Below are 26384 nucleotides of genomic sequence, written 5' to 3' on the forward strand. Positions count from 1 at the left end.
AACATAGAGAAGTTAATTTGTACAGAAGAAAGTTTGTGCCTGTGCTTGCTTTACAGTTTGGATCAACACATTGTTGTGAGTATGAATTTTTAACTGATCAAATCTTGTCAACAAATCTTGTGAGCAATGTGATACAAAGGTCTATAGGTGTTGAAGTATTTGTACGGAAACTCTACACAACTGATTTACCACTAAGTGTTAGCAAGCACACGTAACACTAAAACGGTTGACCACTCCAGCAACAAACTTGTAAATGATTGGGTGACAGGGAATGGGAGGGTACAGAAGGGGAGCTTAAGGTATGTATGTGATAGAAAAGGGAAAGGGGATGGTTGATACAGGAATTTAGAGTTTATGAATATGGCTACAAATAGAGGCAAGTGAGCAAAAAATCTAAATTTCTGAACTTGAAAGAAGTTTCATTGCTGCCATATACACATATCTGTTTCATCTGGGGTCTTGAAGAATCAGATAATAACAGGGTCTAATAGAACATCACTTCACACTAGAACAGCACACATAGAGCCCTGAGGAGAGCGAGCACTCAATGCGTTAGGGACTGGGCTGGGAGAAGGCAGGGGGAGTGTGAGAGTTTATCAGGTGGTTCTTTGGGGAGGGGGTGGGGGTACCTTCTTGGTCTTAGTTGGTGAGCCCACTGTGCTCAGGCGTGTGGTTTCGCTCCTTTTGGGAGGGGGCGGAGGACGGGCTGACTTCTGTGGAGGGGCATTGTTGCTAGCAGGAAATGGGGGTAACCTGAAGGCGGTGGAAGGGGAGGGTGAGGGGGAAGAAGAGGAGCTGATGGAGGAGCCAGGGCTCATGGGTTGGCTGAAAGAGCTGGGACTGAGGGGGCTACCAGGGGGGAGCATATTGTTGACATGCATGGGTTTAGCCATTGGTTTAGGTAATGGCTTTGGGGATGGCTTGGGAGATGAGGGGAGTGGCCTGTCTGAGTGGACTCCAGGCTTGGGGGACATGATTGGCCGTGGAATCTCAGGCCTTGTGTTCATACTCGGTCTTGGAGACATAGGCTTGGGCGACATGGGCGGGGGAATTTTGTTGGCATGGGTTGGCTTTGGTGATGGTGGGGGTTTGTCTCTGACACTAACATGAGGGTGGGAGGGTGGCTGCTGGTGATAAGACTGGTGTTTGGGAGAGTGAGGTTGAGAATAGGCCTGCTGAAGCTGGGAGTGAGGATGTGGCTGGGGCTTAGGTTGGGTCATGGGTTGAGAGTGGGTTTGTTGCACCTGTTGGTGGGCGGTGGGTGGATAGGAGGCCTGGCTCTGGTATTGGTGGTGCTGACTGGATTGTGAGACAGGGCTTTGGTGGTAGTGGGATGTCGGTGGCTGCGAGGACTGAGGATGGGGTGGGGATTGGTTGGACTGGCTGTGGGGTGGGTATTGCTTTTGTGAAAAGTGGGCGGATGCAGTTTGGCGATTAGCTGGTGGGGGAGGCGCCTGCCTGGGTTTCAGTGCATTGTTTAGTTCATTCAGAAAGACTGGATTGGCTTGCCTCAGATTCTGCCCCGGCTGCATTGACCTCTCTGAAGACGTTTGCCTCTGCATTTGCTGCTGTTCCTGCTGCGATCTATCATAAGAAACTTGTCTTGACATCTGTTGCTGATGTTGTTGCTGCTGCGCCCTATCAACTGACAACTGTCTGTGCATCTGCTGCTGCTGCTGCTGCTGTTGCTGCTGCTGATGTGGCAGTTGTTGGTGTGTTCTTTCGAAAGAAACATGCCTCTGAATCTGTTGTTGTCTGTGTTGTTGCTGTTGCTGTTGCTGTAACTGCTCCTGCTGGTGTTGCAACTGGCGCTGCAGCTGCAGCTTTTGATGTTGCAACTCTTGTTGCAACTCTTGCTGCTGTTGCTGCAACTCCATCAGCTTCTGTTGCTTCAGGGCGATGTCCTGGCTCTGCATATTGCTGACGCCACCTGTGTACGTTATGGGTCGGCCATAGACCAACCCATCCTGCTGGGCCCGGGTTGCGGTGACGGTGTGGGTGTAGGGGTGGTAGTCTTTGGCCTGGGTATGTGCCCCTAGCTGCTGTGGATAGGAGGGATGGGAGTCAGTGGTTGAGGGAGTTTGTGCCATGCTTTGGGTGAAGAAGGAGAGGGGTGGAGGGCTGGGGGAGCGGGAGGCGTGCTGAGGTGCCAGGCTATCATGCGGCGAGAGGCATGCAGAGTGGTTAAGAATGGGTTTAGAAGCAGATGGTTTAGGAGAGGGCAGATGCTGGAGGGGTGAGGATGGGGGTGAGGAGTAGTCATGCTCAGACTCGTAGTCCGGACTGCTGTCTGGAATCTTTTCCTCCAGATCTTCCTTGAATTGAACCCGTTTAACACATGCACTAGCAAGGCTCCCCCCTCGCTGCCTTCCTGACATGATTCCCTGTGTGCGCGAGCCAAGCTGAGTGTCCGAACTCCGCCGCATGCTGGAACGCATTGGCGCCTGGCACTGCCAGATGGGCTCGTCCGTCACTGTGGTCGACGATGTTGTCGAGCAGGAGGATGTCGTCACAGGCGACGTTGAGCTGGAGTCGGACACTGTCACTGAGACTGCATTATTATGCAAAGCAACTACCTGCACCCGTGTTATAGCATGGCTGTTATTGCTGTTATCAGTGTGTGAGGACTGAGGAGAGGATGCATCTAATGGCAACCTAGAACTACTTGCCTGCTGCGTAGGAGGAGGAGGTTGAGGGGTTACAGGGTTGTTGGGAGGCTGGCCCGTGATCTCGTTCTCGAGATCCAGCAGTGCCTTCTGCACGTCAGAGTCATCCACGGTGTGGCCAGAGCTGGCCTTGGTTTGGCTGCTCAGGAGAGGACGGTTGTCAAGAGGTTCCTGAAACAGTCGGGAAAGTGTGGTGGGGGAAAAAAAGTGACATCCCAGTAAATCTCATATTACTTGAGCATTGAACAAATATTTACATAGTAATCATTTTGTAATTACACACACAGCCACCTGTATTTACCACTTGAACACAGTGATGTACACGCAAAGCAATATATACATATGTACATGTATAAACCATGCATGATACACTTAATAAATATTCTGCTACAAGCAATGTCATGCAAATATCCCAGTCAATTTCAGCGGCAGTGTTGGTGTACAATTTTTCATAATCAAGCTCAGCACAGCTTTCATCGACACATCTTCACTACCAGAAGCCATACTTTGAGAAAGGTTTACATGCATCATTACAGGAGAATCTAACAGAATGAAAGATTGCAGAGAATCACACAAATATCAGAGATCTGACCAGCTAAATGTTGGTAAACCAACTATCTCAAACTGGAGTTTTGAAAAACTTGTCTTTGTCAAGTGACTGAAAGTATGGTGTGCTATTACTCATTTCCTTTCACTCACTTTCATTCATTTCATTTCTCAAAACAAAATATTCATCCTCATTCCACTTGAGATATATCATGAAGGTTATGGTAATATATGTTATGAAAGACAGAAAAAGTTGAATATATATTACTTGTAGTTATCTTTGAGAAGTAAAAAAGAGACTGTGGCTAAATATGAACATGAAAGAAAAAGATATAAAGATACACATGTAGAAATATATTTCTCATGAGGTCAAAAATCTGTGCCTGAATAGAAGTCTCAACAGAACAACATATCAGCATAAAAATTAAAATATATTCACAATTGTTCTTTTACAATTGTGCTTTTTTTCCTCAAACCTTCACTAATCTCTATCTCTGCCTTCATAAATTTCTAAATTAGCTTCCCATAGCTCCACATATTTCTTTTACATCTTTCCTGTGAAATAACAGACAGTTCTTCCATTACATTCTTGGGTAACCCTGTAGATGAGCTGGAATCTTACTTGAAATTTCTTGCCATCATCCGAGGAATGGAGATTTTGCATTGTCCTGCACTGTGATTGCTTCATTTTAATTTACAGTTTGAGCAGTGAAGGACAGAATATTTGTATTGATGTTTTCTCTTGCAAACTCAAGCGAGATAGGTATTTATGAAATAGCTCTTCTTCTATCCTTTGCATTGACAATGTGTACATCCAATGCCCACATCTGGCACTGGTGTACATAGCACATGTATCACATGTTCAAAGGTTGTCATGGGGTTCTGATTTTAGCCTAAGGAAAAGATTAAACTGGGTTCTGGAGTCGTCATTGTGAATTCTACCCTTGCAATTGAGACAAGTTTATGCAGAGCAAGCTTCATAGATTTATAAAACCATCTACTTAGCAGCATCCAATGGATGTACAGAGTATTCACTTCATGCACTTCCATAAAATGCAATGCTATCATAGCACTGTGATTTGCAGCTGAGCACCACATATTAGAGTCTGGAAGCCAGACTAACCTCGTTCAGGATTTTGCCGGAAGGGAGGGAAGATGAACGAGTGCTGTAGCGATCCTAAACAGTGACAGACACATGACAGGTCAAGACAGCATGCAGGAGAACAAACATTACATTCATGTACATATGACCTGTGCCAAATAAAAACATCACATAGAATAGGCATATGTTGAAAAAAATTATATATAAATATGTATACATATATATATGCAAAAGTTACTACAAAGAGGTTCTGCTGTAACTAGGCCATATCAGTTGTGCTGTCCGAGATACCTGCAGATTCTTTTGTTTTGATCATAGTATCAAAAATTGTATTTGAACAATATCGAGTCTAGTTGCTGCAAAACTGATTCTTTTTTTTTTCAAACATATCATATTTAGTGGTAGCTCTTGGTTAAAAGTTGCTGTGCAGATTTTGAATACTCCAAAATGAGTAAAAAATACATCATGAATAATTACTCCATGGAAATTGGTTTCATAGTACACACTCCTGAGCAGATCCCTAACCCCTTCTGTATATAATAATACCACACATCCATCATTACCACCCACTATGATAATGTATCACATCTTTAGAAGATTGCAAAGGACTGAAGGATTGATTACATCTCACTTGTTTATGATTTAACAGTGCCAATATGACTTCTCAGTATTTCATCAGAACCACTTTTACAATCAAAGAAACTTGAACTGAATAAAACAACAAATTAAAAGAAAAATACATATCTTGCATGAATAAGCAATACTTGCGCAATGTACGAACATTGATGCAGTCACAACTTTGAACTGAAAAAGCACAAGGACATTTTTACAATGAAACAACTAAGTCTCACATAAATTTGCATAATAGTTGTCACACTTATGCAAATGGAGGTTGAACTAAACATGTCCAATAATAATAATGAAGTCATGCCCACAAGGTCCAACAATGAAAGCTTGAAATAAAGATTTTATGGCCCACAGATGTCTTTTAACAATATGTTGCATGACTTTCCTATATCACAAAGTCATTTTCATATGGCATGCAGACTGATTCCAAACCAACACCCAGCATGCAGCACAAAATAAAAAGACAAAAGAACTGATGCTAAATCTACTAAAGCATAGTCAATCACAAGGTCAGGTATTGATACAATGCACCCAGCCTAACAATGAGTAAACCCTACACAGTTGGTTCTTACATTTAGCTCACTATGATATTTGTTGTTGTTTTTTTCAGCTTATTTCTTTTGTCCAGCTTATTCATATCATCATTCAATAAGCCATAAGTTTCCTAAAAAAAATTAACTTCCTACCTTATTCAACAACTCTGTCATGAATGTACAGGACTCTTGCTTAGAGCAGTATTTCCTGCACATGACTGATATTAAGCTCTCTCATTTCTCTGCTGATTGTTCAAAAAGTAATACTGCATATATTTTCAAACAGAACCTGGACCTTCCTATTCTTTAGTTGTTGTTGTGTTTTTTTTTTTCTAGAAGTGACACAGAAGCATTTCAGACTGGCTAGTATCACATAACTGCATATTTTGCTGAATGATGTATGAGTTTCTTTGCATTCCTATAACTGATTGATATCTGAGGAGAAGGAGGAGGTTGGTTGCCATAGTTACTCTGTGCAAGCCATGGTGGGTCTCTGCCTCTTGGCCTCTCTTCCAGGCATTAGAAAACATATTTCCCATGCTGCTCTTGCGGTACTGAGCCGTCATGTGGGGCAGGACCAGCGGCGCAGCATTCATGTTGGCCGTGATGCTGTTGCTGGGACTAGATCCTGACATAGAATAGAATGATCAAAAAAAAAAAATCTTTCAGTTATATGTAAATGACAAATCCCAAATAGAATTACCCCTAATGAATGTATATACTATGTTACTTTTAAGTCTTCCATCCCTGACATAAGACCTACTTTCTGTGTCAGGATAGAGCTAGGAGTCACTGTAACACCATAATTTTATGTTCACCTTCTTACAGCTGAGAAAAACATATCTATTCTCTAGACATTTTATGAAGATCTTTCCTGAGGGAAATGTTCCAACATCAATTTATGACGAGATGCTACACAAAATCAATAAGTTTAGTGGAAAATTGAAAAAGAGGCAAACTTTTATAAACCACAGACATTTAGATAACGGGGAAAACACACACAAACATTCTGGTTATTGGCATCATAACCAGCAATGGTTCTAAATATTTTCAACTTTTCAGCTTCACTGTATGTGATGAACATGGTGATGTGATGAACATGAATATCTATCAGGAGTAAGATATTACTAATTTAAGATAATTACTAACTTGAATAGATTCTAGACACACTGTGCATAAATGACAGAGCACTTTCATATCATAATTCCTTTCACCAATATTGCTTTATGTCTGTTTCTTGAAACAAATGAACAAGCTTCATACCATGTGTTGTGGGAAGACTGCCAGAGCTCTGGGAGCTAGAGCTAGACTGCATGCTGGAGAGTGAAGCCGTGTCAGTCAGACTGCTGGACTGAGACATGCTCTCTGCACTGGAGGCATACTCTGTCATTTCACGCTGCGTGTCATTGAAGTTGTCCAGCAAGATGTTGTTGTACTGTGGAAGAATTGAGGATTGGGACAAAACAACTTTATTAGTGGATAATGTCCATTGTAGAGTCTTTCTGTTCAGATGTACAATATGTATGAAACCACACTTCGACAAGAGATAAACCTTACCAAAGGAACACAAACATGGCTCCAAGAAATATATACATATTTTATGCTTGAAAAATACCATTAGAAATGAACATTTTTGCTGTTATAATTAGATTAATTTTTGCTGTTATAATTAGATTAATTTGTTCAGCTTTGTGGAATGACATTTTCAGAGTGCCATATCCTGAGACTGTCAGTGATCATCTCCCATGAGAATCTATACATTCACCATACTTTAATACCACTGACTAGACAACAGGGTGAAATCTAATCTACCCTTGATTTCACTGATCTTGGTCATAACTATCACATTTACTTCTGGTAAGATATGGAAATCTAGTGAAAATGGATGCTTCAAAAGTTCACATGATTGATTGACTTCACTGGCTTGCCTGATCAATAACTTTAAGATGATATGACAATAGGTGAACTTTGCCTGTCCTTCTCTCATCTGTTCCTTGCAGTATTTCTTTAACAGCCAAACAGAGACTAATGAGACTATTTGAAGAAGCACGGAGAGCTCACCTTTGCTAATCTGATGCCAGCGATCCATCTCTGGCAAGTTCTGTAGTCTTCTGCACACAAGTACTTGATGTACTTGGACTTCTGCTGGATTTGAGGGTGCTGGAGAAAGGGAAAAGTAAAGCAATTGAGAACTCTTTCTTTTTCAAGCTACGAAAAGCTACACTGCGTATAATTGGTCAACAGTGTGGTATGGAAATTTATAATTCACTTGTAATTTAGCTGCATCAATATTGTGAATTCAAATCCAAAGAAACACCTCATGAATTTAAATGCATTAATTTTCTGTTTCTATAAACATACTGGTAGCTGTGTTGTTATATCATTAGTTTCACATTTGCTGGTCTCACATAGGCAGGTAAAAGTACCAACTGGCGCATGGTCTGAGAAATATCATTGATTGCAATGTGTACATTTTTCTTAAATAGAGACATCTTTGGTTTCTTGATGAAAAATTAGCTCTGTGATTCATTTTTAACATACTTTGGATTTTGCATGAAATAAACTCATTAAATTTGCTTAACTTCTTTTCACGTAAGAATATCCAATCCTTCATAAGGGATACTTTTGGCAGAACAAGTATTACAACACTATCAAGTCCTTTAAACTGCATTAAGATTATGCTGTCTTGCCTAATTACACACTCGGGTTTGACAGGATGTGGGTTAGGATTTATTGGCTTAGGATAAGGATTAGGGTGCAGCTTTAGGATTAGAGATTGAGACTTTGTTCAGATTTTTGGGTATGAATTTGGATCAATTTCTTTTCAATTTGTGCAACGCCTAAAATTGAAAGCAGACATAGATCAGCTCACAACCATCAGCATTATTCTAATGCTGACTGAACCCAAAGAGTTAAAGGATAGTATCAAGAAATTAAGGCTACAGTGATAGGCTTATTTTGATATAGAAGATATGAAAGTCACTGCTTAATTGCCTGCTAACAAATTCCTTTTCTTCACTCTGAGAAAAAGAAAGAGGTATATGCAAAATCAATGAGATCATCTATGCACTGTCATATGCCCTTATCAGCAGGAATCAACAACATATGCACGATGCTTGCTTGTTAACTTGAAAATGGCAAACCAGTGTATGCCTGTATGTATGAACAAGACAAAGTGAAGACTTTCTTTCTCAATGAATTCTGCAAATTTCCTCATGAGTATCTCTCACCTTTATCGCAAAGCAGTGGTCGGTTGGCGCCTTGTACTTCTTTTTCCAGCCCACACCGTTGTAGACACAGACGTGTTCAAATTGCACAAGACATACAATATCTTTAGATGACTGTGTGGGAGAAGAACACACAAGAAGCTGATCAGAAGGCACAAACACTGGGCAGAGGAATGTGACATTTACACAAGAATGGTTAGCACCAGACATTCACAAGCAATATTACCATGCATCTTTGCTTTAGAGCTTCAGTGGTGATTGCCATTTTCAAGCCAATCTTTCCATTCTCCAGAAATGTCATCTCTGAAATGACACTAAGCTCTTTAAATGCCGTTTCATGGCAGATCAAACTGATTCTAGATTTTGCAGAATTTCAGAGGTATAGCAACATATTCTTCTTTCCCTTCTAATATTCCAATCTTCCTTCCTTCCTATAGTGATCTAATTTTGTCAAGTGCATACTGCATCATAGCCATGGATCCATTTTTGAGATATGCATGCTGTATGATTCAATGTTTAAAGGGATCGTATAGTTTTGGTTGAGACCTAATTTCAGGTTTCTAACATTTTTGGTTGAGATAATGAGAAACCTCTTATGAAATATGAAAGAGCATGTAATTCCATGAGGAATTCAATGTTTATTTGATAAAAATTAGTTTTGAAATGGCTGAGATATCCAAAACAGAGCAATTCTAATAAAGTGTGGGACCCACACTTTTTTTAATCGCTTTGTTTTACTTTGTTTTTGGATGTTTCAATCATTCCAAACCCAATTTTCATCAAATAAACTTTGAATTCCTCTTAGAATGGTATGCTCTGTACTATTTCAGAAGTGTTTTCTTGGTATCCAACAAAAAGTTAAAAGCCCAATTCTCATCTCCACCAATACTGTACCATCCCTTTAAAGAGAGTGAGGGAAATTCTGATTTGCAACTGCTAATCTGTTGGCCTGAGTAGATCTATGATGATTTTCACTATGATCAGGTATCATCTTATTCTGTCTATCTTTGACATCTGAAATACATATATTGTGCCTTAATAATTGTGTTCTACATTATTATTATTTTTTTTTTTTTTGGTGGCTTCATAATCAAATCATGCTTCTATTGTGACTTATTACAAACATCACATAAACAGCAATGCATTTAATTTCTGTTTTCTTTATCTTTCTTGACTTCGTCTTTCTTGATTTTGTACAAGCTCTTTTTCCTTTCTTTCTTTTTTTTGGGTCTTTTTTTCAAAGTAAGCACATAATACACACTGAGGGTTAATTTTGTACTTACCTTTGATTTCCCCTTCGGACAGTAATAGAGGCCAGACCCACGCAGCACAAAGTAGTGCTTCTTCCATGACTTCTTGCCCTCCTGTTTGAGGTAGAGGGGGCCCTCTATCTCAGGGATGCGGTTGCCAGCGTTGAAGAATTCTTCGATGAGCGACTGCTTGGACTTCTCAGCAAACTGCGTTGCCACCTCAGATGCATGCTGGGACAGGAGAAAATTCTGTAGGAAAGGGGAGAAGGGAGCATGAGTGTTTTTTTTTTTTAAATCTCAAATTCATTTATTCCTTTTTTGTTTCTATGTTCTTAGTTATGCTTCAAAGTGATATTTCAAAATTGGCCACTACAAAAAATGGGTATGTTCAAACTCTAGCATAATATTAACTACGGGCAGTATGTCATCTTTTATATATCCTCCACTGTCACCACAGTTCTACTCAAGGTGAGATATGCATCCAGTTTTAAACACAGACTACAATCACCAAATAGCAGCATATGCATACATGTATACTCATCATTCCTTTTCTTTTTTTCTTTCTTTTTTACTTTCTGTGAAGATCTGATGCATCTTCAGTGCCGCCTTCAAATTTAGGTTTCTCTGTCAGGTAGATATCACTTGGGATCTAAATCACATGCCTACTCTCTACGCTGCCATTCCATTCAGAATATGTTCAGCAATATGTCAATTTGAGCCACATAATATTTGCAAATGAGCACCAACACCTGCAAGTGCCACTCAATAAACATCATTTATCATAACGTGCTTACTACAGTACATGTACTGTTCTAATGGAAGCTAAGGCAATAAACAGTGGTCTCTTGTTATTAGGAACACTTCTACCAGGAAAATTTTTAATGCAGTTATTTTACTGGTCCCTAACGATTGCAACATCCTCTCTACTATTGTCCTCTTTTGAGGGGTAGGAGGACAAAAGGGGGCAGGGCAACAACAGTGAAGTATTTTTGAATTGATAATGGTTTATTGAAACAAACATGCAAAGTAGTATTCGACAAGACTTATGCCACATTGTATAGGAACAAACAATTTGGGTAGAACCATTGACCTTGCATTAAATATGAAAAGAGAAACCGGCAACAGTGTTTACAGAGGAGCTTTGTTAATTTCTCTCTCACCTGAGGATTCTTGAAGATAGCATACTTGTCCCTCCTCTCCTTGAATAGAATCCTGTTTGTAGTCTCTCTCTTCCAGTTCAACATCACATCTGTCACAAGGTGCTCATGGTCTTCTAGCGCCCTCTCTGGGTGAGGAATGAAGATGATTCAAGGTAAGTAACAAACACAGCTACATCAAATATTCTGAAAATTATCTCCGTAAATTGGAAATGTGAAACATTTTTTTTTGGATAGAGGAGGTGGAAAGTGATTGAGCAATAACTTTGTTGTTAGTGGGAATTTATTTTTTCTTAAAGGCTGATACTAGCTTGACTTTCTCAAATCAGGTAATCTGCCTTTCAAGAAATGTTTAATCTTTATCAATCACACAGTGACACTTATCTCTACAACTTCTGATGTAGGTCTGTGCTTACAGGAGGTCACTTTTGCTCCCTTTGCTATCCTTGGGCATGACACAATATTCAACATGTGGGACTGAGCTCCATAATTTTTCACTTTAAATCTGCATCATGCTGTCTATCCAGCGCATGGTTTCAGTGGAAGAAAATGATACATATAGTGGCAATGTATCACAATGGGTACACTTGAAATTGGTTTGGATGGATACCACAGTTGGTAAAGAGAACAGAGCCAGGGAAGTGTAGGATTCTTTGTGATCTGTTTCTGCGATATATCTTCTCAACCCAGTAAGCATGACTGTCATCTGGTATGATAATGATGAAGAGGTTTCTATCATCCTTCCTCACCCATGAACAACTCTGGGATCTGTTCAATGATGGCCCAGTCAGGTCTTTCATCCAGGTGGTTCTTCTCAACCAGCATGTGACAAACCTGACGCGCCCGCATCGTCTCATCCACGAACATCGTCTTTGAGCTTCCATCCTCCATATACACTCTGACAATTAGCTGTGATGGGAAATGGGGAAGGGGGAGGGATAGATTTATGGCATGTCACATACGGTTCTAGGGTGTGACTGAGAGATTATCCCTGTAATGATGATGACTGTTTTAGACACTGTTTTCTGATTGAAAATACATGTCATTTGCTACAGCTTCGCCTAGTTGTATTGGTACAGGCATAAATAGATGTGATGTGGCTGTGCTTACCTACTGCACCGCATAGCTCCTTTGCAGGCAAAGGCAAGAACTGATGTCTGATCATTTTTTTTTTCCTTTTGTTTGAGGAATACTACATTGCAAGGCAACTAAACAATGATAACTTGTAAAAAATGACAAGCCAATGACACACGAAAGAAATCTTCCTTGTGTTTCTGCACATCTCAGGATTAGTCCTCTAGTGGTGAAATCAAACAAATATGCAAAAACATTCTAAAAGCCATTACAAGCCACACATTTAACCCTTTCTTGTCTAAATACCACTCACAGTAACCATCATAATTAGTTTACAAACACAATCACATGAAGAATCAGTAGTCAGTGGATTAAACATCTGTAGTTCTCGCTGTAGCATATTCTCACCTTCTGAACTCTAGCCTTCTTTAACTTTTCCAGGGCAATCTTGATTTTCTCTGACTTGAGCTTGGCTACCTTCTCCTCCTCAGACAGGTTAGGATCTTGCTGGAGCTGTGACTCTAGGTCCTTAAGCTTTACTCTTACACTCTGGGTCAACTGGTCCTGTACGTGAGATTTAAGGATGGAGATATAAGTTAATGTGTGTGATAGATATAATGATGGCTATATTATTTAATGTTTAGATGGATAAATAGATATATAGATAACTTGATGGATGGATAGAAAGATAGATTGATAGGTAGATGGATAGATTGATAAAGCAAAGACAGATAGACAAGAAAAAAGAGCAGAGAAGAGAATGAGAAGAAGAAATGGATGAGAATGAGGACAGGGGAGGAAAAAGATCGGCAAAGAAAAGAGAATGGATGAGGTTGTTCTCTTTCACATATTTCAAGTCTTTTAATAAGCAGGTCAAGTATACAACTAGAAATGTCGCTTTGGCGACTGGTATGCCTCCGCCATAATGCATGATTTTCCCAATAGGTCTAGATAGTACATGTGGACACTGTGTGATTACATTTTCACAAAATTGGCAAAATATTGGAATGACAAGTTTGTCACAAATGTGTTGAATGTTCACCTTCCTTGACCTAGGTTTAATTGGATGAATAAGAGAGCATGTACAGTATCTAGGGATTTAAGGACTTTAACTTGACTTTGACCCATTCATACATTTAGGCATTGAGTAATTTTCAAGGTACAGGTGTGGAGAAAAAGTGAAATTTCTGAATTGAATAGTAAATTGTTACCATTTTCATCTGGCCCTTGACCCTAAAATTCATAAGATAATTACTTTCAGGTAGAACATGCATAATATGTACTAAGTTTCAAGGTAACTTGAGCCACTTCCGAGATATGGAGGAAAAAGTTAGTTCAGCACTTTCACTTGATCTTTGACCTTTTGACCTTTGAGGCAAAAAGAGAAAACAAAACAACTTTCCAGAGAATTTCTATTAGGTTACACATGCATACACCAAGCGTAAAAAAATAACCCTGCTGGCATTGCATAAATATGAGGGTAATAGTAAAATTTTGAAGTCTTGCACTTGACCTTTGACCCCTAACCTTTGACCCCATGAACCCTACATTCTCTAGATAATCACTTGCAGTCAGTACATGTATATACTATGTTCCATGAAGATACCTTGAACAATTTTCCAAGGTACGGAGGAAAAAAAAGAAGTTTTAATATTTTTACTTGACCTTTTGACCTCTGAACTTTGACCTCATGACCCAAACTTTCACCAGAGAATCTTAATTGGGTAATACATGTATATACTAAGTTTCAAGAAAATGTCTTCAGGCATTCAATAGATATGGTGGAAATAGTGAAATTTTATGTATTTGACCCTGACCTTTTGACCTTTGACCTTTGACCTCATGACCCAAACTTTCACCAGAGAATCTTAATTGGGTAATACATGTATACACTAAGTTTCAAGAAAATCTCTTCAGGCATTCAATAGATATGGTGGAAATAGTGAAATTTTATGTATTTGACCCTGACCTTTTGACCTTTGACCTTTGACCTCATGACCCAAACTTTCACCAGAGAATCTTAATTGGGTAATACATGTATACACTAAGTTTCAAGAAAATATCTTCAGGCATTCAATAGATATGGTGGAAATAGTGAAATTTTATGTATTTGACCTTGACCTTTTGACCTTTGACCTTGAGCATGTGCACCCAAAAGTTGATAGGCACAACTTCACCCCCTAATACACATACATGCCAGGTTTCATTAGGATACCTCAACAGGTTTCGATAGTTATCTTGTCCACAAAATTCATTACGGACGGACGGACGGACGGACGGAAGGACGGACGGACGGACGGACGGACGGACAACCCGAAAACATAATGCCTCCGGCACCACTTCGTGGCGGAGGCATAAAAATGATTGTTTCAGTAATGGGTTAAAAAAGGTTAATCTTGTAATACTGGATAAAAACTACCAGTAGGTTTCACTGTTTGAATACCTCTCATCATAGAGTTTGCTTTTCTGTGGTAATCTATTGCCTGAACAGAATTATGAGAATATCTGGCATCATACATTTTTGTCGGAATAAGCCTATAAATTACAAATACTGACTTGTACAATTGTTCTTGGCCAGTGATATATATTCATCTGTATTTCGGACAGATCTGTGCTCTGCAAACATGATATTTCACTATGTAATAAAAGTCATCAATGTTTTTTCTCTCTTCATGAATCACAAGAGTTTGATCATACTGTATAAGGGCTGAAAGTATTCATGTATTATAATCAAGAAGGCTACAAAGAGCAATTAGGAAAATACTTGCGTGTAACATACATCTCAGTAGGTGCAAATAATACCTAATCAGGGAGACATTTATATTCTCTTATTAGGTCATGAGAGATATAAAGTTTATCCTGAAGAGTCAGAGAGACTGAGCAGCCCTGCACTGTATCCATCAGGCCAGATGGCTTTCATAGGCCATCATCAATGCACTGTAAGCAGACACTGTAAGCAGATGCTTCTATGCTGTTCGGAATCTCTTTGTGAATGATCATACCACAATAAACTTGCCATGGTTGCACACCACACTCCAAGTATGATATATGTCACTTACTTATAAATCATTCTTGCAATTACATGTTACCTACATTTTCAAAATATACACGGTCTGCCCCCAAATTAATATTTGGAAGCAGTGACTGTACAGGGCTCCCAGTAATGTTTATGTCAAACATGCTCAATGTGTTATGTATTTCTCTTTGTCCTTCACTATTAAACATTTCCTTGTCACAGGGGGATGAGTGTGAATCTAGGCACTCATCTTAATATCACAGCAGACCACATGATCAAATATTTGACTAAATCTCTTTCAGGTTTGACATTGTTTGAAAATCACTTGAACTTTGCTAGCACAGTGTTTCCTTTTGTATAAAAATTTTTGATTATCTTTGACTCAACCTATCTCATTTTCAAGTCATTGTTGATAAACTACTTAAGACTGTTTCCATTTAATAGACCATTACAACTAATTTATGACCATAAAGTTTTATAGAGATGAGGAGTTAATTATGCAAAAGACTTTGTGTTTGCAACATGTAAAATTGTAATATTTTGTGCTTTACAAGAAATGATACAGTATTCTGTAACAGTAAGTCAACCTTTTATGAAAAATAAAAAATCATGAATTCAGTAAGTTTCCTATGTATCCTATTCTAACACTGGGAATGAGAAGGACATTGTACTTCACAATATTTGTTTCACACATCGATTGAAAAAACAAGTTTGGGCATATTTCTGAAGTCAAGGCTAAGTATGTTGCAATATGAGCATATTACTGATCGTGAACTGCTGCTGAAACCAATTATTTCTCAAATATTCATGTTCTAGAGCTAACTTGTCATTATGAAAGATTGCCCATTATGTTACACTTGATTTAAATACACAGTTTATCTGCCTACATTCTTAATACAACAGCTAGAATTTCATAACATGATAAAGAACAGAAGATTTTAAGTAGGTATATTTTAATGTAGTAGCTTTATAGTGATACAGTTTGCCATTTCATTCTCCATTTAGATTTGTGTACGAAAATTCACTTGCATAGCTACCATAAGGCCAATGTGTGAGTTTCTCCCGCCCCATCTCTATCCATGATGCTGTGTAAGCTGGCTTATTACTTATTATCATATGCATAGAAGATCCACTCGCTATACCTGCTACATGGGACTTTTTCTCCATTAAGAAACCATATGATCAGGAATTTCTTGCCCCATGATGTTACACCATAAAACAGGGGGAATGTGTTGATGCTGCTACCATCAGCTTTCAGCAGTGAGTCACAGTCATAAATATGCTAAGCAGGTATGATAATTTCCTACTCCATACTCACTGCTACAATCCTGCTACTAAGGCCAGAAAACCTTGCCTAATTGACATCTTAGTGTTTAAAAATTATGACCGGTCAGCCATAGCAACAAAATGTACAGTCTCCCTTCACGGCTCAGGGAGAGTTTATTACTTTCTTGACCTTAAAAACATGTCAAATACTTTTTAATTTGTACTTGAAAGCAGGAATTCCTCTAGATGCTTCTTCAGTCTCACTTTATTTAGACCTTCCGTCAGTGAACCTTTCTTTCTGTTATTCTAAATGTATAAATCATTCATACATAAGTGTCAACAGGGCATTCATCTTAATTGTGCGTGGAATATTTTGTTTCTTGAAATGTTAACCTAAGGTATATTGATCTTGACCTGTGGTTACAATGTTTTTCCTTTTCCATTTCTCCTGATGATTACTAGCAAATGAGAATCAACATTTGGCATTTTGACTATGCCTGGTAATTATCATTTGGTGTGACAACTATCAGCTTATCTGCACAGTTTACTGACTCTATATACTAGTATCTCCCTCCAAAGTTTTCCAGACAAACCTGTCTAATGCCATATGTCACTTCCAGTGACTGTGAACAAATATGATCTGAAAACTGTGCACAAAAATTTGGTAATGAATTATTTCATTGTAAACAAAGAAAAAACATGAAAAAGCATGATATTTACTAGTTACTGGGTTACTATGAGGCTGTGACAGATATATCAGGCTTTCAATTATTTTTAATACGTGCACTGACAATCGATGACATATAAGACATATACCTATTTCAACACTCCAAGGGAGACACTGTAGCACTTCTGTGGCATTACGGTCTGCAAGATTCTGATGAAAAATGTGTAATATTATTGACATAAGCCTATTTATCAAACCAATGCTGCTACCAGTGCAGTGCCCCTTTGTCAGTGGTGACAATCACATAAAAAATGTCCCTCTTTCACTCACCGGCGGGACACCAAACATGCTGTAACCAGAGGGAGACATCGGGCTCTGACTTGGAGAGGGGGAACTTGCAGTTATAGTAAATGCTGGTCCATAGGGAGCCCCAGAGCCATTAGCAACTCCATTAGCGGTACCTTGTAGATTCAAAGGTGCTGGAGGCTGCGAGTGGTGATGTACCCCACCCACCACAGGTGCTGCATCTGGTGATGTGTGCTGCACCGTCTGTGCTACTGGTGTTGTGGGTGTCATGGGAGATTCTGGGGGACCAGCAGTGGGTGTCAGTGTTGGTGTGGGTGACACTGGAGTTGTACCTTCCTCAACCTCTCCACCAGTGGGTGGAGGTGCAGGAAAGTCTGCAGGAGGGGGAGGCAATGGCATGTCATTGTCCATGGGGGGAGGGGGTGGTAGTGGCCCTTCATCTCTACCAAAAACTTCTGTTGGTGGTGGTGGTGGTGGCAAATCACTGTTATCTGGTGTCTTGGTACTTGGAGCTGGTGCAGCTGACTTTGAGGGGCCTTTGGCATTGGAATCATCAATTTTCTTTTGAAGGTCAAGCTCCATCTGACAGAGGTCCCCCAGGAGAGCATCAAGGTCCACATCTTGATCCTCTGAAATGACAAGAGAAAGACCAGAAAGATATTTCCTTTAGTTACAGCACAACATGGTCCAGAAATTACTTCTAATGACTCCTATCAACTTCAAAAAATTAATGTTATTGTTCCATACAAACAAAACAAGAGTGAATAACCACAACAGGGCACATCAAAAACAATTGTGATCACAAAGGTTTGTACAAAGTAGATGCTAGATAATCCCCTGATATCACAAGAAATATATTGTAAGGCATTATTCACACAAATTGAAGTCAAGAAACACATTGATAGAGAAATATCACTGCACATTCCTCTCTGACTGATGAACAAGGATGTAATACAAAAATGATGACATACACTTAAAACACTCAGATAGACAAAACACACTGAATGTTTAAATACTGACACATTCCAATCCTTCAGTCATCCAGTCAGACATATGCCACAAAGGACAAAGCATCTGACTTACACTATATGACCTTTAAGCTAGTTTATATATGATAACTATGAGTTGCAATGCTGAGAGGGGACAAGCACTCATTCTTTTGTCACATACAAGGTATGCCCTATTCATTTCATTGTTCCTCATTGCTTTCTATATGCCATTTGTGGTGCAGGACCTTTATATTCATGCACATTAAGAGTTAATGCTGGTAATTAATCATTATGACAATAAGGTGACTCCAAATAATCAATGTGTGGGAATTGTGTTTATACACTCTGCTATAAATGAACTTTGCTGGGTGACACAAGGAAACATTCAGGGATATATCTGATACTGATGATTACAATCCCTAAACAGGAAATAACAGGGGATGTAAAATTTGCTGGGCATTTTCTCAGAAATCTGAATGCAATAATATATTAGCCACAACAGCAGCATAAAGAAAATTATTATGGGTTTGCACTGTACATTTGTAGGTGGTGATACCTCGTTAGTTTAAGTATGATGGGGAAAATGTACTTTGTATTCCATTGTCCCTTGTGCCTTGTAAGAAAAAAAAATAATAGCCTTGCTATATTTTAATAGCTTTTAAAGTTTGTCATTAGGTAATTTTCTTTTTGACTGGACTTTATCCCAAATCAGTATATCAATTCACTGAATTTGTTGGTGCAACATATTTTTGTTTTCAAATTCATAAATATGAGCCACATCATGAAAAAGTACTCAAAGTAAAATTTCATTTTTCACTCAATATAGATCTAGTATCATACATTATGTACAAGAAGGAAACAACATATAAAAGGAAACTCTCTGAACCCTATAATACAAGCACTTGAAAAAAAGAAGAAGAATACAAATACACATTCACCCCTGGTTTTTCATTTGAAGTTGACTGCCCTACTGTTCTTTTTAATGAAAACAAAAATCACAATTACATGCAGAGCAGCAGGAATGAAATAAAATTGTCAGTCATTTCAGCAAAAACTTAATACATCAATCTATAGCAATTATTTATAGGAAGCAAACATACGGTGTCAAGTGAAACTAAAATTTGACAGGTGGTAGGTATGTCAAACTCTTTCCAAATTCAATTTTACCCATTGATACCAGGAAAGCACAGACCTTGTGCATCACTCCTTAAAATGTGATGATGGCCCTACAGTGTGGGATGGTATACTTTTTACAGTATAAAGATAAAATGAAATTTCCATGTATAAACGTCTCACTAACATATCTATTTTTGCATATCAAAATATTTGCTAATGAAGAAACATTTCAAACTGCGTAACAAGTATCAATGAAACACATGTGTGTGTGCAAAAAAAAAAAAAGAAAAAGTATTCTATTCTTATCCAAGAGAGAGGAAGGGAGTCTCGTACTTTCTCTAAGCTATAAGATATAAGATGTTACTATATGTTTGGGGGGAATGCATCCTACAAGCTTTGCTTCTTCAGCATTCCTCCCCATCTCCTGCATTTTAATGATTTCAGAATGTTTGTTTTTTTGTGTTTGCTTTTTTCTTTTTCACCTTGTCATTTGTATATCTATAAATTCCACTTATCATATTTTGTAATATTCACATATATATGTACTTATATTTTATGTGGACGGAAAAATGTATTTACAAGTTCTGTTGGAGATGGAACAAATAAATGAAATGAAAAAGCTGAGAGCTAATTTGGGCTCATTTCATATTCTTGAGGGATCATGACGATTTCTTTACATCAAAGTTTGTGGCTTGGTAAGCTAAGAGTTATATTTCCTTGAATCTTGTTAATAGTAAAAATAAATTAACATTTCTCTAGATGCCATTCATGTGCATACACACCACATGAACTCAGATAAACTCCCCCGCTAAAAACGTGAGCCAGGTTCATGTTCACGTAATTTAGTGGCTGGTACAATCAACCTGACTTCCTAATTTGATTAGCCTCTGTGAGGTGATCGTGTCTACCAGTGTGGTGACCTGCCTGTGGCTTGGAGAAGAGAGCACTAAGCAGGACTTCCTGACAGTAACAGAAGTTTAACAAGACACATGCAGAGGGACATTCAAGAAGAAACACAATCTGAAGGTTGGGAAGGAAGACTACCTTGTACTAATAAAGTAATTCTTGTCCACACCATGGCAAATTTGCTTGCTGCCAAGTGTTATCAATGTGGACTGTCAAACACAGAAGCAGGAGTTCCTTGACAGAAAAGCCTGTGCAACATTCACCATTAACCTTTCATCACTCTTTTTTTTTAACTTTCTATATTGTATATGGCAGGTAATGACACAATCACAAAGGAGATATCACTCAACAGTGATCTAAAATTGACAGTGAGCTGGTACTGAGTTCAGCTGCAATGAAATTTATCCACATTAATAGATGCTGTGAATTTGTGAGCAGATTACCTAACTATTTGTGTTTTTTTTTGTATAAATGTCACTTATAATACAAAATGTGCATGTGCATAATGACCTTCATGTATTGCAGTATCAAAATATGAAGGCTCAATTTTCAGTTTGCAGTAACTACTTGGATAGTGGGATGACAGTGGATTAGAACTCCTTATTATAGAACCATACTGACTATCAGACACAATAGTGAGCTTTAGATTTGCAGAGCGGACGCTCGAGACGATGCTTGAGCTGGACGTTCTCCTCTCCCCTGCGTCGTGCTGAAAAGTAGCCATAGATTACGCCAGGACGAAACGTATAAAAAATAAAATTGCGCCCCCATATGATCGGTGCATCAAGTATCTCTCTGCGTTGTAAATTGAGCAGACGTAAAAATAGCCCAGAATGCGTAGTGAAAACCTCAGACGACGCAAACTATAAATGGATCATCTTGACGCGCATTTCTGCACATGCGTAGAACATGTTTGTTTTTTTTTTCTCTATGAACATCCCCATCGCGAAAATCTAAAGCTCCCTACTAGCACTGAAAAGGGGACTTTGAATCACCAGAGCAGATACAACTAGAAATGTCGCTACAGCGACTGGTTATACCCCCGCCAAACAACATTTCATAAGCTTTGGTCAAAACAACATTTCATAAGCTTTGGTCAAAAAACTGAGGAAGTAGTTAAATCCGCAAGATCTTTCCTTGATCTTCTGCCATTAATATGCCATTACCATGGCAACGTACTTTCGGGTACTGTCGAAAAATGCGTCTTGCACATCTACAACCAAAGGCACACATCTGTACCAAGTTTCATGGAAATTGGGCAAAAACTGAGGAAGTAGTTTGCAACATAAAATTTTCCATCATTTTGGCTCATAATATGAGCTGTTACCATGGCAACATACTTTTTGTCACTGTCAAGAAATGTGTCATGTTGACCTATATCCTAAGACAAACATTCAATATGAATTCCATGAGAATTGGAAGAACACTGATGAAGCAGTTTTGCCATGAAGCATTTTGCCCTATATTTTACCAATAACATGCCGTTACCATGGCAACGCACTTTTTGCCACTGCGGAAATATGTGTCTTGCACATTAACATATTCAGATGAACATCTGTACCTAATTTCATAAAAATTGATCAAAAACTGTGGGAGGAGTTCGCGACGCAAGATTTGTACCCATTTTTGCCCATAATATGCCGTTACCATGGCAACGTACTTTTGGGCACTGTCAAAAAATACGTCTTGCACATCTACAACCCAAGGCACACATCTGTGCCAAGTTTTATGGGAATCAGTTGAAAACTGAGGAAGTAGTTCGCGACGCAAGATTTGCAACGGACCGACCGCCCGACCGCCCGACCGTCCGCTGATTCCTATATACCCCCTTCAAACTTCGTTTGGCGGGGGTATAATAATTTTGTATGGTTTATGGGACAATTAGGGACAGATTTAAGACAGTTACATACTAATATCTAATTAGGGGGAGAAATCCATGACTGGCATGCTATGAATAAGGATTACACCAAGTCTTGATAAAATGATGAGTATGCATAATCTTGGTAAGAAATCACAGTCACTATAAAAGGAAAAAATTTGACCAAGATTTAGAAAGGAAAAATTTTGACCACAATTTAGAAAGAATAGCCATGAGCACTGGATGATACAAATCACAAAGTTTATTGCCCCAGGAAAATAACCACTCTCTTTGCCAGTCAACTCCAGCTTTTAATGGCAGAACCCAGAGATTTGATGGAGTGAGGAAAGCATCAATCAGCAGTGATGCATGGGCAAGAAATTGTCTGTGGCTACCTATTCGGGAAGTATCGCTAGTGGGGGAAGCAATGGAGGGAGCCCTCGCGCTAATTACCACAAACCATGACAAGTCCGTTGACAGCTGGAGATGCGGTGATGGCGAGCGGTGACATAACTCGCCATTTCCTCCCAGATTGAGATCAATGTAAGACAGAGTTCTAAGGAGACGGAGGAAGTGAGTGTGATCGCACAATCTGCCGTGCAGATCGGCTGATCGATCTCGTCCAACCGTCTTTCCCCAACTTCCCTCCGTTCACGTGGCAACCCTTCCCAGACAATGTGCTGTCCTTGATGCCTCTGTACTGTCTTGTTCATTGAACAATACTTCGCAATAATTTCCATCTACATGTAGCTTTGTTCTTAATTCACGATTCAGTGGATCATTATGGAAGATATGATAGAAGTTGTGAGGACAAAAGCTTTGTTTGGTCCGAGTGTTCACTATCACTTTTGCATTGTCCTATTTAATCCTGCAGCATCTATCCCTCTTAAAGGGACTGTACAGTTCTGATTGAGGTGAGGATTTAGCTTTTAACATTTTGAGAGATATTCAGAAACCACTCTATGAGATGTCAAAGAGTATGCAATTTTAAGGGGTATCAAAAGTTTATTTGATGAAAATCGGTTTTGAAATGGCTGAGATATCCAAAAACAAAGTGAAACAACAAGGCGTGGCCTGTAGCCTTTTATTAATATCAATTTTTGGATATCTCAGCCATTTGAAAACCAATTTTCATCAAATAAACATTGAATCTTTCTTAAAATAACATGCTCTTCCATATTTCACAAGAGGTTTCTCATTATCTCACTTAGGAATGTTATAAACCTGAATCCCTACCTCAACCAGTACTGTGCAGTCCCTTTAACCTTATCTAGGTACACCATGCTTTAGAATTCTTTCTGTGAAAGTAAAGTGCATGTATAAGCTTGGCTGAAATATTCTATTTTTGGTAGTGAAGATAAAACTGTACAACAGGACCGCATCAGTACAGAAGTACAAGCTAATGCACTTACATAAGATGTGATAAAAAGAGAATTCTTGACAGGCCATTAGCACCTCCCAGCTTTCAGAATTTTGGTTTACTGATCGTTAATTTACTAATACAACATGGCACTTGGTGGTTAGAATTTGAAATTGATTTCTTCCGTCAAATCAGCTGCCAAGTTGCCTGCCAAGTCAGCTAATGCTGGTTGTGTTAAATGTACTATATGATGCTGAATTAGCTTTGTAGATAAGTAAAAGTCCATACAGCAAAAAGCAACAGGCTGATATGGAAGATGCATCACACCTACACTTTCATCATTTGATACCAATTCTATGTTGTGCAATGCTTTAGTCAAAGAAACCTTTGACAGAAAAACAAACCTGCACTTATGCTTCCAATCTACGGTTTGTACAATACTACGGTATATTCTCAGTAAAGTTTTACAATGGCTTCCAATTTCTTAGAGTTTAAAACATGCACAAAATGTTATAGATGGGGAAATATTTAGGGCTCTTGTACGATGTGGTGTAATTGGGTTGATTATTATAACATACCTCCTTGGTATTAAAGTAAGACAATGTCCCACCTCTCTTCAATAACAATATCAAAAACAAATTACTTCCATAATTCCCCTTGTGACATTCAAGAGGAATCAGTACTGCATGGTCAGCTAACCATCCCTTCACTTTGGTCACCATCAATGACTTTGCAAACACATCAACAGAGTGTGAAACTTGAGAATCCACTAGATTACAGTTATAGACAGAAGACTTTCACACTGAAAAGAATTTACTTCAACTTATCATCACAGTCCTTATTACCCCACTGAAGATGAGTGCAGAGTATCCTCGGGCAGGTGTCTATGGGAAATGTGTGTTGTAGCAAAATCAGCCCGTCCTCAAGGGGTTAAACATGTTTATTAAAGTGTTTTGTGTTAGCGAGTGTGCATTTATGAAAATGAGTCTCTAACTTTACTGCTAGCAAAATTTCATATCTCAGCTTTGGCAGAAACTCATAGCCTGTCAAACATGCAACTTTCACTGGGTGAACATCTAGGAGAACCTTACATGTACATACAGTACAGCATGTTTACATTGAAATTTTTCTATGAATATGAAAGCTCTCTTTTAAAATCAATCTGGAATGGCAGACTTGAGATCATTCTATACTTAGCACTAGAGATCCTCACATTCAATGACTTTACTTACTGCACATCTATCACTGGGGAATTCTAGATCGGTGAAAAACTAGTCTGATAATAAGGAATCAAATTAAGAAGCACAACAGTGAAATTTTGATAGTTAATTATACAAACTAAGAAACTTATGAAATTGATATATTTCACTATTTTTGCTCAAAAAAACCTCTTGAATAGTCAATATGCAAATGATATGCAAATGAGCCATTTCATAATGTCATCGCTTCACAAGTTATCATAATTTTGTACACAAAATTTGGAAATTTCCTAGTTTTGTTTGTGTGTGTATGTATGTGTGTGTGTGCAAAGATACGGACCATGTATTATTGTACGAGCTGAAATTTTCGCGTACAGATATTTTTTCGTGAATTGCTACTTGGAGGACATTTTTGTGTGTTGTTAATTTCGCGGATGCGAGGGTCTAACTGAACTTACTTGAACTCTCATGAAAAAACTATAGTTGTCTTAACTAAAAGTACCTTACACGTGTAAGTACTAGTACTTTCTCAATTTGAAAGTAAAACAAATATCAAAAAAGAAATACTTTACAAGGACTTTCGAAATTCGTGCCAGACATCGACAGGCGAACACCAAGAATGCAGCTGCAAGAATAGACTGAACGCACTTTAAACAGCTATAGCTAGCTGTACTGTGCGACGTGTGTGCACAGTCGACAAGTTGAAGGCTAGATAGGCGCAGCGCAGGACGGGATACATTGCATGTTTTGTTTTCGCGCATTGTTATTTTCGCGTGTTGTTATTTTCACAGTTCAAAGGCGATTCGCGAAATTCGCGAAAATAAAACCACGTGAAAATTTCAGCTCGTACAGTATACAGTACATCTTGCACATTCTTCAACCATGTAGAAAACTCTTGGGACTGGTAACAGCAGGAGACTTGTATGAATATTATCGGTTATTATATAAACAGTAGCACACATAAAGTTTGCAGCCCATAGTCATGCATGGTGGTTGCGCATAATTTAATCTAAATACATATAAAAGACAGGACATTTATACTGAGTGGTTTTCCCAGCTGAGATGCGAGAGTCTTATCCCTGTTGTACAATGTCTGCCTGGGCAACGTCCTTTGGTTTCTGTATACATATGTAAATATCAAAGAAGGCAGCAGTGTGGCAAACTACATTAGTCAAAGAACTATCAATGTTGATTCACATCAACAGGTTCTGACTGCTTCAGTGAATTCACCTACAAGGCTTTGTGGCAGAGATACTACTGATCACACAGCTACCAACATGGAAGTGAAACCCGAGGAACAAGGAAACTGATGAGGAAACGTGACTCAGGTCACTTTTTATAAGATATTGTGAAGACTATAAACATCTCACTCAAGAATGAAAACAAGAAGTACAAGATTTCAGGTATGATTATAAATGCTGTAATTTATCACTGTCCATGTACATACCTTAGGGAGCAATTTGCTAAACTTCAGTGTATTCATAGAGCTAAAGCCTTGGTCACGACTCACTGTGTGTGT

At 38.8% G+C, this 26384-nt stretch overlaps 1 protein-coding gene across 1 annotated transcript in view; it reads right to left on the minus strand.

The window, feature by feature from the left end:
• Window positions 1-596: 596 nt before the first annotated feature.
• The window catches only part of LOC140243238 (uncharacterized), a 132073-nt gene continuing 106285 nt past the window's right edge, over window positions 597-26384 (minus strand). Inside the window, exons 5-15 of the mRNA XM_072322909.1 lie at window positions 17462-18066; window positions 12591-12746; window positions 11858-12017; window positions 11112-11236; window positions 9985-10200; window positions 8705-8815; window positions 7536-7634; window positions 6738-6909; window positions 5945-6102; window positions 4336-4389; window positions 597-2837 (exon numbers count right to left, since the gene is read on the minus strand). Of these exons, the coding sequence (XP_072179010.1) occupies window positions 597-2837; window positions 4336-4389; window positions 5945-6102; window positions 6738-6909; window positions 7536-7634; window positions 8705-8815; window positions 9985-10200; window positions 11112-11236; window positions 11858-12017; window positions 12591-12746; window positions 17462-18066 (4097 nt within the window). The remainder of the gene's footprint in view (window positions 2838-4335; window positions 4390-5944; window positions 6103-6737; window positions 6910-7535; window positions 7635-8704; window positions 8816-9984; window positions 10201-11111; window positions 11237-11857; window positions 12018-12590; window positions 12747-17461; window positions 18067-26384) is intronic.

This window comes from Diadema setosum, chromosome 20 (assembly GCF_964275005.1).
Source record: "Diadema setosum chromosome 20, eeDiaSeto1, whole genome shotgun sequence".
NCBI classification, from domain to species: Eukaryota; Metazoa; Echinodermata; class Echinoidea; order Diadematoida; family Diadematidae; genus Diadema; species Diadema setosum.